The 15,949-nt window shown below is 44.7% G+C and overlaps 2 protein-coding genes and 1 long non-coding RNA gene across 6 annotated transcripts in view; 2 read left to right on the top strand and 1 right to left on the bottom strand.

The window, feature by feature from the left end:
- Nucleotides 1–15,949, top strand: part of LOC138768201 (uncharacterized) — an 860,246-nt gene that overhangs the window by 31,934 nt on the left and 812,363 nt on the right. The window lies entirely within an intron of this gene.
- B4GALT4 (beta-1,4-galactosyltransferase 4) overlaps nt 1–15,949 on the top strand; it is a 68,123-nt gene that overhangs the window by 42,028 nt on the left and 10,146 nt on the right. The window contains exon 8 of one of the 2 annotated variants that reach the window (XM_069946354.1): nt 6,826–6,857. The exons of the other annotated variant lie outside the window; for it this stretch is intronic. Coding sequence (XP_069802455.1) covers nt 6,826–6,857 — 32 coding nt within the window. The remainder of the gene's footprint in view (nt 1–6,825; nt 6,858–15,949) is intronic. 2 annotated transcript variants of the gene reach the window in all.
- LOC138768198 (beta-1,4-galactosyltransferase 3-like) overlaps nt 9,979–15,949 on the bottom strand; it is a 52,693-nt gene continuing 46,722 nt past the window's right edge. For all 3 annotated transcript variants that reach the window (XM_069946351.1, XM_069946350.1, XM_069946352.1), the window contains 2 exons: nt 15,434–15,538; nt 9,979–12,138 (listed from right to left, as the gene is read on the bottom strand). In XM_069946351.1, the coding sequence (XP_069802452.1) occupies nt 11,970–12,138; nt 15,434–15,538 (274 nt within the window). In that variant the 3' untranslated portion in view covers nt 9,979–11,969. The remainder of the gene's footprint in view (nt 12,139–15,433; nt 15,539–15,949) is intronic.

Genomic DNA, 15,949 nt, shown 5'->3' with positions numbered 1-15,949 from the left:
TGGTTTCGTCAGCCATGTTGGCGCTCTCAGAGCTGCTTATGATGTCACCAGAGTCTTAGCCTCCTCTCTCGGGCGGCCGGTCACCCACACTTCTGTCACTATTTATTAAATGAAACATGATCCAGTATCAGGGACCAAACCTTTACACACTGATACCAGATACCAATACAGGATCAATGCATTGACTGTTGCTTTTTCCCCCCCCTGTATGTGCATTGTATGGGGCGCACACGGTTGTTTGTGAAGCACAATGTAGCTGACTCTGTATAGGTTGGGTATGTACAGGGTGCACTGTGTAGGATGCATGCCCTGGTGGGAGGAGGCGGGGGCATACATTCACTGGCACTATATGGGGGGAAAGGCGGCACACATTCACTGGCACTATATAGGGGGGGGAGGTGGCACATTCACTGGCACTATATGGGGGGGAGGTGGCACATTCACTGGCACTATGGGGGGGAGGTGGCACATTCACTGGCACTATATAGGGGGGGAGGTGGCACATTCACTGGCACTATATGGGGGGGAGGTGGCACATTCACTGGCACTATGGGGGGGAGGTGGCACATTCACTGGCACTATATGGGCGGCAGGCGGCACATTCACTGGCACTATATAGGGGGGGAGGTGGCACATTCACTGGCACTATATGGGGGGGAGGTGGCACATTCACTGGCACTATGGGGGGGGAGGTGGCACATTCACTGGCACTATATGGGGGGCAGGCGGCACATTCACTGGCACTATATAGGGGGGGGCGGCACACATTCACTGGCACTATATGGGGGGGAGGTGGCACACATTCACTGGCACTATATGGGGGGAGGAGGCGGCACACATTCACTGGCACTATAAGGGGGAGGCGGCACATTCACTGGCACTATGGGGGGGAGGCGGCACACATTCACTGGCAGTATGTGGGAGGGAGGCGGCACATATTCACTGCCACTATATGGGGGGGGGGGGAGGCGGCACACATTCACTGGCACTATATGGGGGGGAGGCGGCACATTCACTGGCACTATATGGGGGGGAGGCGGCACACATTCACTCGCACTATATGGGGGGGAGGCGGCACACATTCACTCGCACTATATGGGGGGGAGGCGGCACACATTCACTCGCACTATATGGGGGGGAGGCGGCACACATTCACTGGCACTATATGGGGGGGAGGCGGCACACATTCACTGGCACTATATGGGGGGGAGGCGGCACACATTCACTGGCACTATATGGGGGGGAGGCGGCACACATTCACTGGCACTATATGGGGGGGAGGCGGCACACATTCACTGGCACTATATGGGGGGGGGAGGCGGCACATTCACTGGCACTATATGGGGGGAGGTGGCACACATTCACTGGCACTATATGGGGGGGAGACAGCACACATTCACTGGCACTATATGGGGGGGAGGCGGCACACATTCACTGGCACTATATGGGGGGAAGGCACATTCACTGGCACTATATGGGGGGGAGGCGGCGCACATTCACTGGCACTATATGGGGGGAGGCGGCACACATTCACTGCCAATATGGAGGGGGAGGCGGCACACATTCACTGGCACTATATGGGGGGGGGGAGGGGTGGCACACATTCACTGGCAGCATATAGGGGTGCTATATAAGTAGTGTATCTTTGTCCTCTCTCGGTGATGCCAGCTTTTTGCCCTGGGAGGAGGTTGCTGCGGCACCTGCACACAATGTTCTGCACGTTGCTCCTGTGAAGTCGTTTTCCGGGTCATTGGTTGCTTTTTGTTCTTCTATTTGATTATATACACAACAGTTCCAGTAGACACCATCAATCCTACTTCAAAAGTACAAGACTGTGCTAGTCCACCAAATACATCACATAAGGAGATCTACCACCAATACATTTACAGATCATAGCCCAAAATTATACTCTTATTGAAACAAGGAAAAGAATACTCCAGCACTTAGTCATATAACTTGGGTAATGGGTAGATATATATTGTGTATATCATCAGTATAACTTCATTTCCTCAGGGAGCGCCCCCTGAGGAAGATACGAAACGTATGTTGGGGTTCCTTGCGTTTACATAATGGGTAAGGTGCAATACTGAGCATATAGGGGGAGATTTATCAAACATGGTGTAAAGTGAAACTGGCTCAGTTGCCCCTAGCAACCAATCAGATTCCACCTTTCATTTTCCAAAGAGTCTGTGAGGAATGAAATATATATATATATATATATATATATATATATATATATATTACTAGAAAATGTACCCGGCGCTGCCCGGGTATAAAGTGTCAGTGTGTTAATTAGATTTGTTCTAAGGTGCCCAGGAGGCCAAGCTAAAGGTATTGTTTCATCTGAGTTAATCAGTGGAATTAGTGTATACCTGTAGTGCATAGTTGGAGGGGTTCTGTATACCCACAATGTATAGTTTTTAGGGGTCTCTCATATCTGTAGTGCATAGTTGGGGGGGCTGTATACCTATAGTGTATAGTTGAGGGAGGTCCTGTATACCTGCAGTGTACAGTTGGTGAAGGTCCTGTATACCTGTACTGTATAGTTCGGGGGTCCTGTATACCTGTAGTATATAGTTGGTGCTGTATACCTATAGTTTGAGGGTCCTAGATACCTGTAGTGTATAATTGGGGGAGGTCTTGTATACCTGTAGTATATAGTTCGGGGGTCCTGTATACCTGTAGTAAATAGTTTGAGGGTCCTGTATAACTATAGTATAGAGTTGGTGGAGGTCCTGTATACCTGTAGTGTATAGTTTGGGGTCCTATATACCTGTAGTATATAGCTGGTGGAGTTCCTGTATACCTGTAGTATATTTGGGGTCCTGTATACTTGTAGTATAGAGTTGGTGAAGGTGCTGTATAACTGTATTATAGAGTTGGTGTAGGTCCTGTATACCTGTATTGTATAGTTTGGGGTCCTATATACCTGTAGTATATAGTTGGTGGAGTTCCTGTATACCTGTAGTGTATAGTTTGGGGTCCTATATACCTGTAGTATATAGTTGGTGGAGTTCCTGTATACCTGTAGTGTATAGTTTTGGGGTCCTGTATACCTGTAGTGTATAGTTTTGGGGTCCTGTATACCTGTAGTATATAGTTTTGGGGTCCTGTATACCTGTAGTGTAAAGTTTGGGGTCCTGTATACCTGTAGTATATAGTTTTGTGGAGGTCCCATGCACTTGTAGTGTATAGTTTTGGGGTCCTGTATAGCAGCAGGGTTGTATTTACCCGTATGGCAGTGTTATTCAGTCACCGTGTGTCGGTACTGGTCATGTCTGGTATGGGGGTGTTATCCAGTCACAGTATGGCGGTATTGGTCAGGTCTGGTGTGGCGGTGTTCTCCAGTCACGGTATGGTGGTATTGGTCAGGTCTGGTATGGAGGTGTTATCCAGTCACAGTATGGCGGTATTGGTCAGGTCTGGCAGTTTTATCCAGTCACAGTATGGCGGTATTGGTCAGGTCTGGTATGACAGTGTTATCCAGTCACAGTATGGCGGTATTGGTCAGGTCTGGTGAAGCAGTGTTATCCAGTCACAGTATGGCGGTATTGGTCAGGTCTGGTGAAACAGTGTTATCCAGTCAGAGTTTGGTATACCTGTTGTGCCCTGTATATACATGTACTGTATAGATGGAGTAGGGGGTCCTGTATATACATGTACTGTATAGATGGAGTAGGGGGTCCTGTATATACATGTACTGTATAGATGGAGTAGGGGGCCTGTATATACATGTACTGTATAGATGGAGTAGGGGGTCCTGTATACATGTACTGTATAGATGGAGTAGGGGGTCCTGTATATACATGTACTGTATAGATGGAGTAGGGGGTCCTGTATATACATGTACTGTATAGATGGAGTAGGGGGTCCTGTATATACATGTACTGTATAGATGGAGTAGGGGGTCCTGTATATACATGTACTGTATAGATGGAGTAGGGGGTCCTGTATATACATGTACTGTATAGATGGAGTAGGGGGCCTACCAGTTATTACTGTGGATGTTGTGAGGCAGCTTCCCTAGCAACCATTGCTCCCTGTGAAAATGAAAGCAGTAATCCTATTGGTTGCTAAGGCTCCAACTGCCGTGTCTGCTGCAGCTAATTATATCACCTGTGTTTGCAGTGAGGAGATTTTCCCATTCATCTCTATGGGGCGCCTCTCTTCCCCCTCCCCCTCACCTCCTGTACATCTGGCGGGGACGGGACCTTCGCAATAACATTCCTGGGCACCCAATGTATCTGTGTGCCAAATTTGGGGTCAAACGGTTCAGGCGTTTGGAAGTCTATAGAGGACAGACAGACAGAAGGACAGACAGACAGACTTTGATTTTTATGATATAGACTAGAAAATGTACCCGGCGCTGCCCGGGTATAAAGTGTCAGTGTGTTAATTAGATTTGTTCTAAGGTGCCCAGGAGGCCAAGCTAAAGGTATTGTTTCATCTGAGTTAATCAGTGGAATTAGTAGTGCATAGTTGGAGGGGTTCTGTATACCCACAATGTATAGTTTTTAGGGGTCTCGCATATCTGTAGTGCATAGTTGGGGGGGGGGCTGTATACCTATAGTGTATAGTTGAGGGAGGTCCTGTATACCTGTACTGTATAGTTCGGGGGTCCTGTATACCTGTAGTATATAGTTGGTGCTGTATACCTGTAGTTTATAGTTTGAGGGTCCTGGATACCTGTAGTGTATAATTGGGGGGAGGTCTTGTATACCTGTAGTATATAGTTCGGGGGTCTTGTATACCTGTAGTAAATAGTTTGAGGGTCCTGTATAACTATAGTATAGAGTTGGTGGAGGTCCTGTATACCTGTAGTATATAGTTTGGGGTCCGATATACCTGTAGTATATAGCTGGTGGAGTTCCTGTATACCTATAGTATATTTGGGGTCCTGTATACTTGTAGTATAGAGTTGGTGTAGGTCCTATATACCTGTAGTGTATGGTTTTGAGGTCCTGTATACCTGTACTGTATAGTTTGGGGTCCTATATACCTGTAGTATATAGTTGGTGGAGTTCCTGTATACCTGAAGTATATAGTTGGTGGAGGTCCTGTATACCTGTAGTATATAGTTTTGTGGAGGTCCTGTGCACTTGTAGTGTATAGTTTTGGGGTCCTGTATACCTGTAGTGTCCTGTATACCTGCAGGGTTGTATTTACCCATATGGCAGTGTTATTCAGTCACAGAGTGTCGGTATTGGTCATGTCTGGTATGGGGGTGTTATCCAGTCACAGTATGGCGGTATTGGTCAGGTCTGGTGTGGCGGTGTTATCCAGTCACGGTATGGTGGTATTGGTCAGGTCTGGTATAGCAGTGTTATCCAGTCACAGTATGGCAGTATCTGTCAGGTCTGATATGATGGTGATATCCAGTCACAGTATGGTGGTATTGGTCAGGACTGGTGTGGCGGTGTTATCCAGTCACAGTATTGGTCAGGTCTGGTGTGGCAGTGTTATCCAGTCACAGTATGGTGGTATTGGTCAGGACTGGTGTGGCGGTGTTATCCAGTCACAGTATGGCGGTATTGGTCAGGTCTGGTATGACAGTGTTATCCAGTCACAGTATGGCGGTATTGGTAAGGTCTGGTATGACAGTGTTATCCAGTCACAGTATGGCGGTATTGGTCAGGTCTGGTGTGGCGGTGTTATCCAGTCACAGTATGGCGGTATTGGTCAGGTCTGGTGTAGCAGTGTTACCCAGTCACAGTTTGGTATATCTGTTGTGCCCTGTATATACATGTACTGTATAGATGGAGTAGGAGGTCCTGTATATACATGTACTGTATAGATGGAGTAGGGGGCCTGTATATACATGTACTGTATAGATGGAGTAGGGGGTCCTGTATATACATGTACTGTATAGATGGAGTAGGGGGCCCTGTATATACATGTACTGTATAGATGGAGTAGGGGGTCCTGTATATACATATACATGTACTGTATGGATGGAGTAGGGGGTCCTGTATATACATGTACTGTATAGATGGAGTAGGGGGTCCTGTATATACATGTATTGTATAGATGGAGTAGGGGGTCCTGTATATACATGTACTGTATAGATGGAGTAGGGGGTCCTGTATACATGTACTGTATAGTTGGAGTAGGGGGTCTACCAGTTATTACTGTGGATGTTGTGAGGCAGCTTCCCTAGCAACCATTGCTCCCTGTGAAAATGAAAGCAGTAATCCTATTGGTTGCTAAGGCTCCAAAGGCCGTGTCTGCTGCAGCTAATTATATCACCTGTGTGTGCAGTGAGGAGATTTTCCCATTCATCTCTATGAGGCGCCTCTCTTTCCCCTCCCCCTCCCCTCCTGTACATCTGGCAGGGACGGGAACTTCGCAATAACCTTCCCGGGCACCTAATGTATCTGTGGGCCAAATTTGGGGTCAAACGGTTGAGGCGTTTGGAAGTCTATAGAGGACAGACAGACAGAAGGAGAGACAGAAGGACAGACAGACAGACTTTGATTTTTATGATATATATACATACATACACACACACATCCATACCGCTAGTTATACGACTAAATGCTGCAGTCTTCTTTTCCTTCTGGTTTTTATGTATCTTACTTGTTTGCCGATAATCTGGAAATGTATTGGTGTAAATCATGGGTCTCCAAACTGCGGCCCTCCAGCTGTTGTGAAACTACAACTCCCATAATGCTCTTTGGCTGTCCAGGCACGATGGGAAATGTAGCTTTGCGACAGCTGGAGGGCCACAGTTTGGAGACCCATGGTGTAATTGCTTTTATTTGATGTAGAATCAGAACTCACTGATCCAGGTCAGAGATGTGACAGGCTGCACCATGTCACCCGCAGGGACCGGCCACTGCGACTACGAAACAAGGGAGGTGAGAAGAAAGAGCTAATTGTGGACCAGCAGCACAGAGTATTTCAGGAGATGAGCGAGCGGATTCTAGGGATTCTTAGTTGTCCAATGGCAACATCTAAAACTAGGAGATCTGAGCAGATACTTCCTGACAGACCAGTCATCACCGCACACGACAGCTACCTACCTCACATGCACCACATCATAACCCTCATATACAGTGCAGACACATCACAGAGTACCCCCAACAGCCCTCCCCCACATACAATGCAGACACATCACAGCCCCTATATACAGTGCAGACACCAAATTACAGAGTACCCACCACAGCCCCCCATATACAGAGCAGACACCACATCACAGCCCCCATATGCAGTGCAGACACCACAGAGTATCCACCACAACCCCCATATACAGTGCAGACACCACAGAGTACCCACCGCAACCCCATATACAGTGCAGACACCACAGAGTACCCACTACAGCCCCCATATACAGGGCACACACCATACAAAGTGGCAGTGACTGTCCCTTATATACAGTGACACGTTCTACCATACAAAATGTCAACTACAGCCCCTGTATACTGTGCAGAAGCATGCCCACATACAGCCCACCAGTACAATGCTGTATTTACAGCTTCCCATATACAGTGCGGACTGTCCTATATAGTTTGTAAAACACTTCCCACTATGCAAGCTGGTAAAGGTCCTGCTAGAGAGCTCTCTCCCCCATCTCCCAGCAGCCTACACTATAAAGATGTTAAAGAGGTTAAAGAGGTTTTTATTTTTGCGTAAGTGACAACAGGAAGTGCCGCCATATTGGTTGTAACCTCTCAATTAACTTCTGGACTGGTCCTCCTGTATAAAGAAAGCACCAGCCGATGCTTTACCTTCAGATACCGGATTCTAAATTAAAGGGGTTATCCAGCGCTACAAAAACATGGCCACTTTCCCCCTACTGTTGTCTCCAGTTTGGGTGGGGTTTTGAAACTCAGTTCCATTGAAGTAAATGGAGCTTAATTGCAAACCGCACCTGAACTAGAGACAACAGTAGGGGGAAAAGTGACCATGTTTTTGTAGAGCTGGATAACCCCTTTAAAGGAGTACTCCAGAACAGAATAGAGGAGACCGAGGTGTAAGGGGTCTGCAGGAAGGGAATGAACACACTATAGTTACAGCCTGATAATGACATGTAATAAGATGTTTCACGACTCGTGACCCGGACAGTCAGCCACACATTGGGCACGAACACGCTTATTAACCTGACAATTTGTGTTGTTCCTCAACAAGGTTAATGGTCTCTACAGAGACTTAAGCTCCACCCTCTTGGCTTTTTGGGAACAGGACTCCGCAGTGGTGGACATACCGCAGTAAATACATTGGCATTTACATAAGGGACAGCTGTCCTGAGCTTAAAGGGAATCTGTCACTAGGATTATGCTGTCTTAAAGGGGTTGTCCAGTGAAAAACTTTTTCTTTCAAATCAACTGCCATCAGAAAGTTATATAGATTTGTAATTTACTTCTATTAAAAAAATCTCAAGTCTTCCCATACTTAATAGCTGCTATATGTCATGCAGGAAGTGTTGTTTTGATTTTCAGTCTGACACTGCTCTCTGCTGACATCTCTGGCCGAGACAGGAACTCTTGTCTCGGTTCTCTATGAATCCCCATAGAAAACCTCTCCTGCTTTGGACAGTTCCTGTCTCGGCCAGAGATGTCAGCAGAGAGCAGTGTCAGACTGAAAATAAAAGAACATTTCCTGCATGACATATAGTAGCTGATAAGTATGGGAAGACTTGAGATCTTTTTTAATAGTTGTAAGTTACAAATCTATATAACTTTCAATATCAGTTGATTTGAAAGAAAAAGTTTTTCGCTGGACAACCCTTTTAAATGAGGGCAGCATATACTAGTGACAGAAATGCTGTACAGATTGGTGTATTACTTACATCATTCTGTTCAGCCGTTCTCCTAATATGCAGGAGAATAGGATTCTTGCCACACCCCTCCCTCCAGCTGCTTATTGACAGCTGTCAGCCTATGTACAGCATGGATATATAACAGCCAATCAGCAGCTGGTGGGTGGAGTTTTCTGATTCTCAGGCATAACCAGGACTACTGAGCTCATGCACATATTGGAGAGAACTACTTATTGTCCGTGTTATTCGTCAGGATATCTTTGGATCAGCTGCATAGAACAATGTAAGTGATACATCATTCTGCTCAGCTTCTCTGTCACTAGTTTATGCTACACTAAGGTAGGACACCATAAAGCTACTGACAAAGTCTCTTAATAAGTAGTGAGAAGTAAAGAGAAGCCTAGATTTACCTTTAGGGAACGGTGTATATCATGTTCGTCAGGCAGATGCAGACATGCAGCTAAGGCTCTCTCTCCTGCACATTCTAGGCCCTGCAGCCACGTCTTGTGTTCTGTCCTGATCTTGCTATTACTAGAGACAGGCTTCCCCTAACAGCAGATTGCCAGGAGGGGAGACATTTTTGATAAATAAGTGATTTACAGATATGTCAGGAATCACATTGAGATCACATGGAGGGAAGGGGTTTGAAGCGACAATAACCATTTAAGACTAAGGGCCCTATTACAAGGAACGATAATCGGCCGATTATCGCTCTGTGTAATAAACACAACGATCAGCCGATGGCAGTGATCTTCAGCTGATCGTTGATATAGGTATGAACCTATAATTGTCGGGCACTGACCGCGCATCACTGCGTATAATAGGGAAGAAGCTGACCGCAAGAGGAGCCCTGGACCATGGATAGGTAATGTATGCAGTTTAAGCAAGGGCTGCAAGGACAACGGTAAACGACATTGTTAAAAGATTATTGGGCCGTGTAATATGCCCAGTAAATAGTAGCAGATCGGCGCCCGTTTACAGTTATTATCAGGCTGTGTAATAGTGCCCTAAGTATCTGAAGAGGGTGATTTAACACAGAGCGCTTGTAAAGGGTTAACCAAGAAAGGGAAAGCTTGGAATCTGCTGTATACAGTGCCTGGAGGAACACAGTTACAGCCAATCAGCATCTCTGGTGAGGTGACTATGCTCTGTCCCCCATGCTTTACACTGCAGCCCTTACCAAGTAATGAAGCCAAACGGGAGGAATAAGTCACCGCACATAAAAACAGAAAATAGATTATCTTTATTATCACACAATAAATATGAACACGTTTCCACCGACAATGGTACAGCAAACTGGGGCGCAACGGGCAGAAGTAGAAACCTACACGGTACATTAAATAGTTTAGTTAAAAACAGAGATTTTTTTTTCAAAGAAAGAAGGCATCCGTAAGTGAGAAAGGCACAGGAATCAAGGCACCGAGAGCGCTACCGAAACGGACAAAGACTAGCCCCGCCCCCTCACTTCTGGGGTGACAACCACTAATGGCTGTCGCATGGAAACCGTGAGGGCAAAGGGCATATTTATATATGGCTGGGGTCACTCTAAAAATACTAAAGGAAAGTCATACTCGCCTTGCCTGATCCCCCTGCAGCTGCTGCTCCTGGTCCCTGCTTGTCCTTGTTTCCCACAGTAACTGAACTGCTCAACCAATCCCTGGCCACAGTGGAATCCCGCCCATCAGGCAGCTTAATGAAACGTCACAGGAACAAGAAAATGGTGGCGACAGCTGCAAGGAATCAGGGGAGGGGAGTATAGATTTTTTTTTTTTATTGCACCCTAAATAAATCTTGTACATTTCCTCATTTATAGCACAAAAATACTGAAAGGAAATGTTTACCTACCAGCTGAACTCCTGAACCGCCTAGAACAGGAAAGTCTGGGTGACTAACAATATGTCACTGCTACAGCTCCCCCTACTGGCTACCATCGGAATCTCCTGAACAGTCTGCAGAACTCTATCAAACAATGTAGGTAGCCATTTGCCATTGAGGACTCTGGGTGACACCCCCATGTGACGCTCTAAAGATTTCTTCTTACTACTAATACTATAGTGATTATTTACCCTTCATAACCCCAGAAAAAGTGGTTTTCCAGTAAATCTAAAATAAAAGTAATAATTCCCTAAGGTTTTAGGTCTATAGCTCCTGTGTGTCTCCATGGTAACAGACTACAAACAAACTGTGTAGTCTGATCTTGTAGTTGTATTTCTATCCATCTGTTCCTGGCTTTTTGTACGTTCAGTAGGATACCAAGAAATATGCGGCTGATAGAAAGAAGCATGACTGTGGCTCAGACTACATAGTTTCTTTGTTACCATGGAGACAGACAGGTTTGCATAGTAGAGCGCCCCCTGTGTAGTCTGACCCCGCAGTGACACTTTTTTATATCTGTTCCCTACTCCATGCTAATATACATTCAGCAGGTTACCCAGAAGAAGGGACTGATGGAACAGAGAATCAGACTACACAGGGTTTGTTTGTAGTCTGTTACCATGGAGATCCACAGGTTGGTGCAAAGCTTATTTGTCAAAAAAACAAAACAAACAAAACTGGGAGAAACACACAGTGCACACTTCTCCCGAATCATTTAAATAATCGTTCGGATTCTAAACAGACCCCACCAATCAAAACCTTTCACATGTCAAAATTTTTTAACGCCCATTTAACTTAAACTTATTTTAAAGTTAGATTTTTTATTTTAGATGTACTCAGGGCAATAGAAAAAAAAACTTTTGACATGAATATAGATGGAGGGATTAATACCGATGAAAAAAAGAGAAAGTACACTTATTGCCCAGTGCAATGTAAATAACCACCAGCTGGTGGGGTCAGAGGCTCCGGAGATTATCAGGAGTGGCTCCCATTCTTTATGGGCTCTGCCAGGTAACACAGGGAGAACTGCCGGAACCTTCCACATGTGGTCACAGTTTGCACTGATGATCATGTGATCCAGGTTTTTCCGTGCTCCTTACATTTACAGCCTTTAGTGCCATCTGCTCCAACCTGCGGCTCTTCAGCAGTTGCAGGACTACCTCCATCATGCGGCTGTAAGGACATGATAGGAGTTGTAGTTCTGCAACAGAAGAGCCACGATCAGAGATGGCCAGTGATCTGGTGATCGACCACCGCTGGGTCCTAAACCCTCTGGATAAGGCTTAAACCTCCCCCTAGGATACTTCTCTATGGTTTAGTCCATCCCGACCAAGGGCTAAAACAGCCTCCACTTGCTGGCTTCAGTCGGCATCTCCGGAGCTTCACCGATGTCCACCGTCAGGTTGGTGTAAAGCGGAGTCTTCTCCCTGGAAAGTAGATGGAAATCTAGGGAATTCATCCCGTCGTCTTTCCAGTTTTTTTTTGTGTTTCGTAGCAGAGTATATCTATGGGGAGAAATACAGGATGATAAGAAACCCCACTCATAGCCCATTCCTTTGCACATGAGCCCCCCAAAACATACAATCATATACATTAAAGGACAAATCCAGGCAAAATGTATTTTGTAATATGTTATTACATAAGAAAAGTTAGACAAATTTCTAATGTACGCTTATTGTGGGAAACGCACATAAAGCCTGCATTCATGACGTCACGAATCAGGTGTAATTCATATGAAGTGTCCAGCAGGGGACGCAGTATATGGAGAAATTACATCGTAAAAATAACTAGGGCATTTAATATGCTTTTATTCACAAAATCCAGCTATAGTGCCCCCCCCTGTAGTTTAACCCCTAACACCCCCCCCCCCCCCCCCATCCAAACACATTCACTGTAGCAGGAGGGAGACAGCAGGGAGGGAGACACGTCGCAGACACAGGAGGAGGTGCTTCTGTTGATGGGCTGGGGTGGGCGTCGGGTGGACCAGGGGTATTTTAACTGGGGCTAGCCGCACCACAAGTGCCAGCAGCCCTGTACTTTGTGCTGGAACTTGTTATGCGGATGGGGCGGCCAGGATGGGGGTAGGGAGGTCCACTGGGGGCTGCTGGCCCGGGGGGGGGGGGATGAATAAAAGCATAGTAAATTCCCTAGTTATTTTACAATGTAATTTCTCCATGTACTGCGCCTAATGCTGGATACTTCATATGAATTACACCCGATTCGTGACGTCACTTATTTTATTTTTTTTAAGAGATATTGAGGTTTGCCTGATCTACTAAATTGAGGTAAATAACACTATGGGGGAGATTTATCAAACATGGTGTAAAGTGAAACTGGCTCAGTTGCCCCTAGCAACCAATCAGATTCCACCTTTCATTTTTCAATTCCACCTTTTCATTTTCTATGAGGAATTTAAGGTGGAATCTGATTGGTTGCTAGGGGCAACTGAGAAAGTTTCACTTTACACCATGTTTAATACATCTCCCCCTATATGTGCATTTCCCATAATAAGTGTATATTAGGAATTTGTCTAACTTTCCCTATTTAGCCCCTTAAGGATGGAGCCCAAAATGGCCTTTAGGACGGGACAATTTTCAATTTTGCGTTTTTGTTTTTTTCTCTTCATCTTCTAAGACCCATAACTCTTAATTTAACCCTTTCCCAGCTACTGGGCCATCTGAGGGCTTGCTTTTTTTCAGGAACAGGTGTACTTTGTAATGGTGTCCTTTGATTTAACATAACATGTACGACAGAACCCCCATAATATCATTTATGGAGTGAGATTGGGGGAAAAAATACAATTCTGCAAATTGTGTTTGTGTGTGGGGGGTTACGTGTTTACGTAATGCACTTTACAGCAAGACTGACATTTTATCTTTATTCTATTGCTCAGTCTGAGTACAGCTATATGCAGGTTATATAGCTTTTCTAACGTTTTACTATTTTTTTTAACAGTAAAACTTTTTTTTTTTGCAAATAGGTGTGATTACAATGGCTCTATTGTGACTTATAGCATTTCTATTTTTTCACGTAAGGGGCTGTATGTGGCCTAATTTTTTGCGCCATGATCTCTAGTTTTTATTAATACCATATTTGTGTAGATGAGACGTATTGATCAATTTTTATACATTTTATTTTAAATAAAATCTAATAAAAATAATCAATCCTGGCGCTATTTTACAGATTTTGTTTATGCCGTTTACCGTGCGGGAACAATATTGATTTATTTTATTACATCAGACGGTTACGCACCCTACAGTATATTATATGTTTATGTATTTATTTTTATGTGTTTTATTTATAAGATGGGAAAGGGGGTGATTTAAAATTTTTAACACTTTTTATGTCCCCTTAGGAGACTTTGACATTTTTACATTGGATTTCTTACAAAGATCACTGCTATGCCATAGCATAGCATTGCTCAGTGTAATCTGCAATCATTGCATAGAGTCTGCCTGTGGCCATAGCATTGATTAGTGTAATCTGCAATCATTGCATAGAGTCTGCCTGTGGCCATAGCATTGATTAGTGTAATCTGCAATCATTGCATAGAGTCTGCCTGTGGCCATAGCATTGATTAGTGTAATCTGCAATCATTGCATAGAGTCTGCCTGTGGCCATAGCATTGATTAGTGTAATCTGCAATCATTGCATAGAGTCTGCCTGTGGCCATAGCATTGATTAGTGTAATCTGCAATCATTGCATAGAGTCTGCCTGTGGCCATAGCATTGATTAGTGTAATCTGCAATCATTGCATAGAGTCTGCCTGTGGCCATAGCATTGATTAGTGTAATCTGCAATCATTGCATAGAGCCTGCCTGTGTAGACTCTATACAGTGATCGCCGATCTGACTGCCGGGAGGAAGGTAAGGGACCTCCGGCAGTCAGATATAAGGATCAGAACCTCCGCAGCACAGCTCCTGCCACTGATGTAAGTGCCCATCATTAACAGCATATTGCAGCCGGTCCCCACGTGTTTTGAAGTTAGCTCAGCTCCTGCTGGATTCCATGATGTATGGATACGACAGGGGTCCTTAAGTGACAGGATTCCATGATGTACCCGTACGGCATGGGCCCTTAAGAGGTTAATAAAATATTAAAAAATACAAAGAGCTGGGCGATATGGCCAAAAATCCATTTTTAAAATTTTTGGGGGACGATTCTCAATTTACATCTCTATTATTTTTTTTTGCTAAATGAACAGAACATTTTTCTCCTTGCAGCGTTAGATACTATTTTATTGACGTTTGAGGCAACAACTATAGTGCTTTCTAGTGTAACTGTGCTCCCCCTGTGCCTCATGTTGTAGATAAGCCCCCTCTATATATACACACACACACACATATATATATATATATATATATATATATATATATATATATATATATACATAAACACTTAATGGTTATATTACTTTCTTAAAAAAATAAAGCATAAAAAGCAGTAAGTCTTCTGCAGCGCCACCACAGGAGGACAGAAGTATTACACAGCCTGTCCCGGCTGTCAATCATCTCCGTCCTGCAGCCTCATAGACTTATAGTGAAGCGGCAGGATGGAGATCACTGAAATGTGTTATTTTCTGCTTCTCCCCGCGTATTCCTCTGGTCACAGGTGGTCTCAGCAGTGAGACCCTGACCCATCAGAACTCTAGATGTGGTTTTCTATATCTTTAAAAGGGTACTCCGGTGAAAAATGCTTTTATTTTCAAATCAGAAATCTAAATAACTTTCTGACACAAGTTGATCTGAAGCAATTCTGTTCCGCTGGAGTTCCCCTTTAAGCAGACCATATATATTCACCTGTGAGAGTTTTCTTCATTGCCGGAGTCCCGGTCATGTGGGATCATTTTATATCGTCCAAGGCTCAATGGCGACCGGGTGATACTCATCCCTGAGAGGCGAATCCTTATAATAAACACAGTACATTATAAGCTCATATAGACATGGATACATCACTGTCCTGTCTGAGGGGGTCCACACTGCTCATCCAGAAATATCAGGTGCCGACACAGGATCTGGGATCAAGTATACCCCTCCATGCCTGATAAATAGGCAGGCTCTCACCGGAGTAATGTCAAAGCTTTCTGCAAACTTTAAGCCAATCAGATGTCTCCTCCTCTTTGTGCTTCATGGTAACTGCAGCTGCATCCCCCTCCTCTCCCCTACTTTCTACTGTTTTACACTAGATGGATTTATTGGTGACTGAGGAGGTTCCTGAGCAGTTACAGAGAGGCTGCAGGAAGGTGAGGAGGACGCTACGCTCTCCAGTAAGATATATATATATATATATATATATACACACACACACACACACAT

Source organism: Dendropsophus ebraccatus, chromosome 11 (genome assembly GCF_027789765.1).
Source record: "Dendropsophus ebraccatus isolate aDenEbr1 chromosome 11, aDenEbr1.pat, whole genome shotgun sequence".
Classification (NCBI taxonomy): Eukaryota; Metazoa; Chordata; class Amphibia; order Anura; family Hylidae; genus Dendropsophus; species Dendropsophus ebraccatus.
The sequence above is the reverse complement of the archived record's forward strand: the minus strand, read 5'-3'. Positions and strand labels throughout refer to the sequence as shown.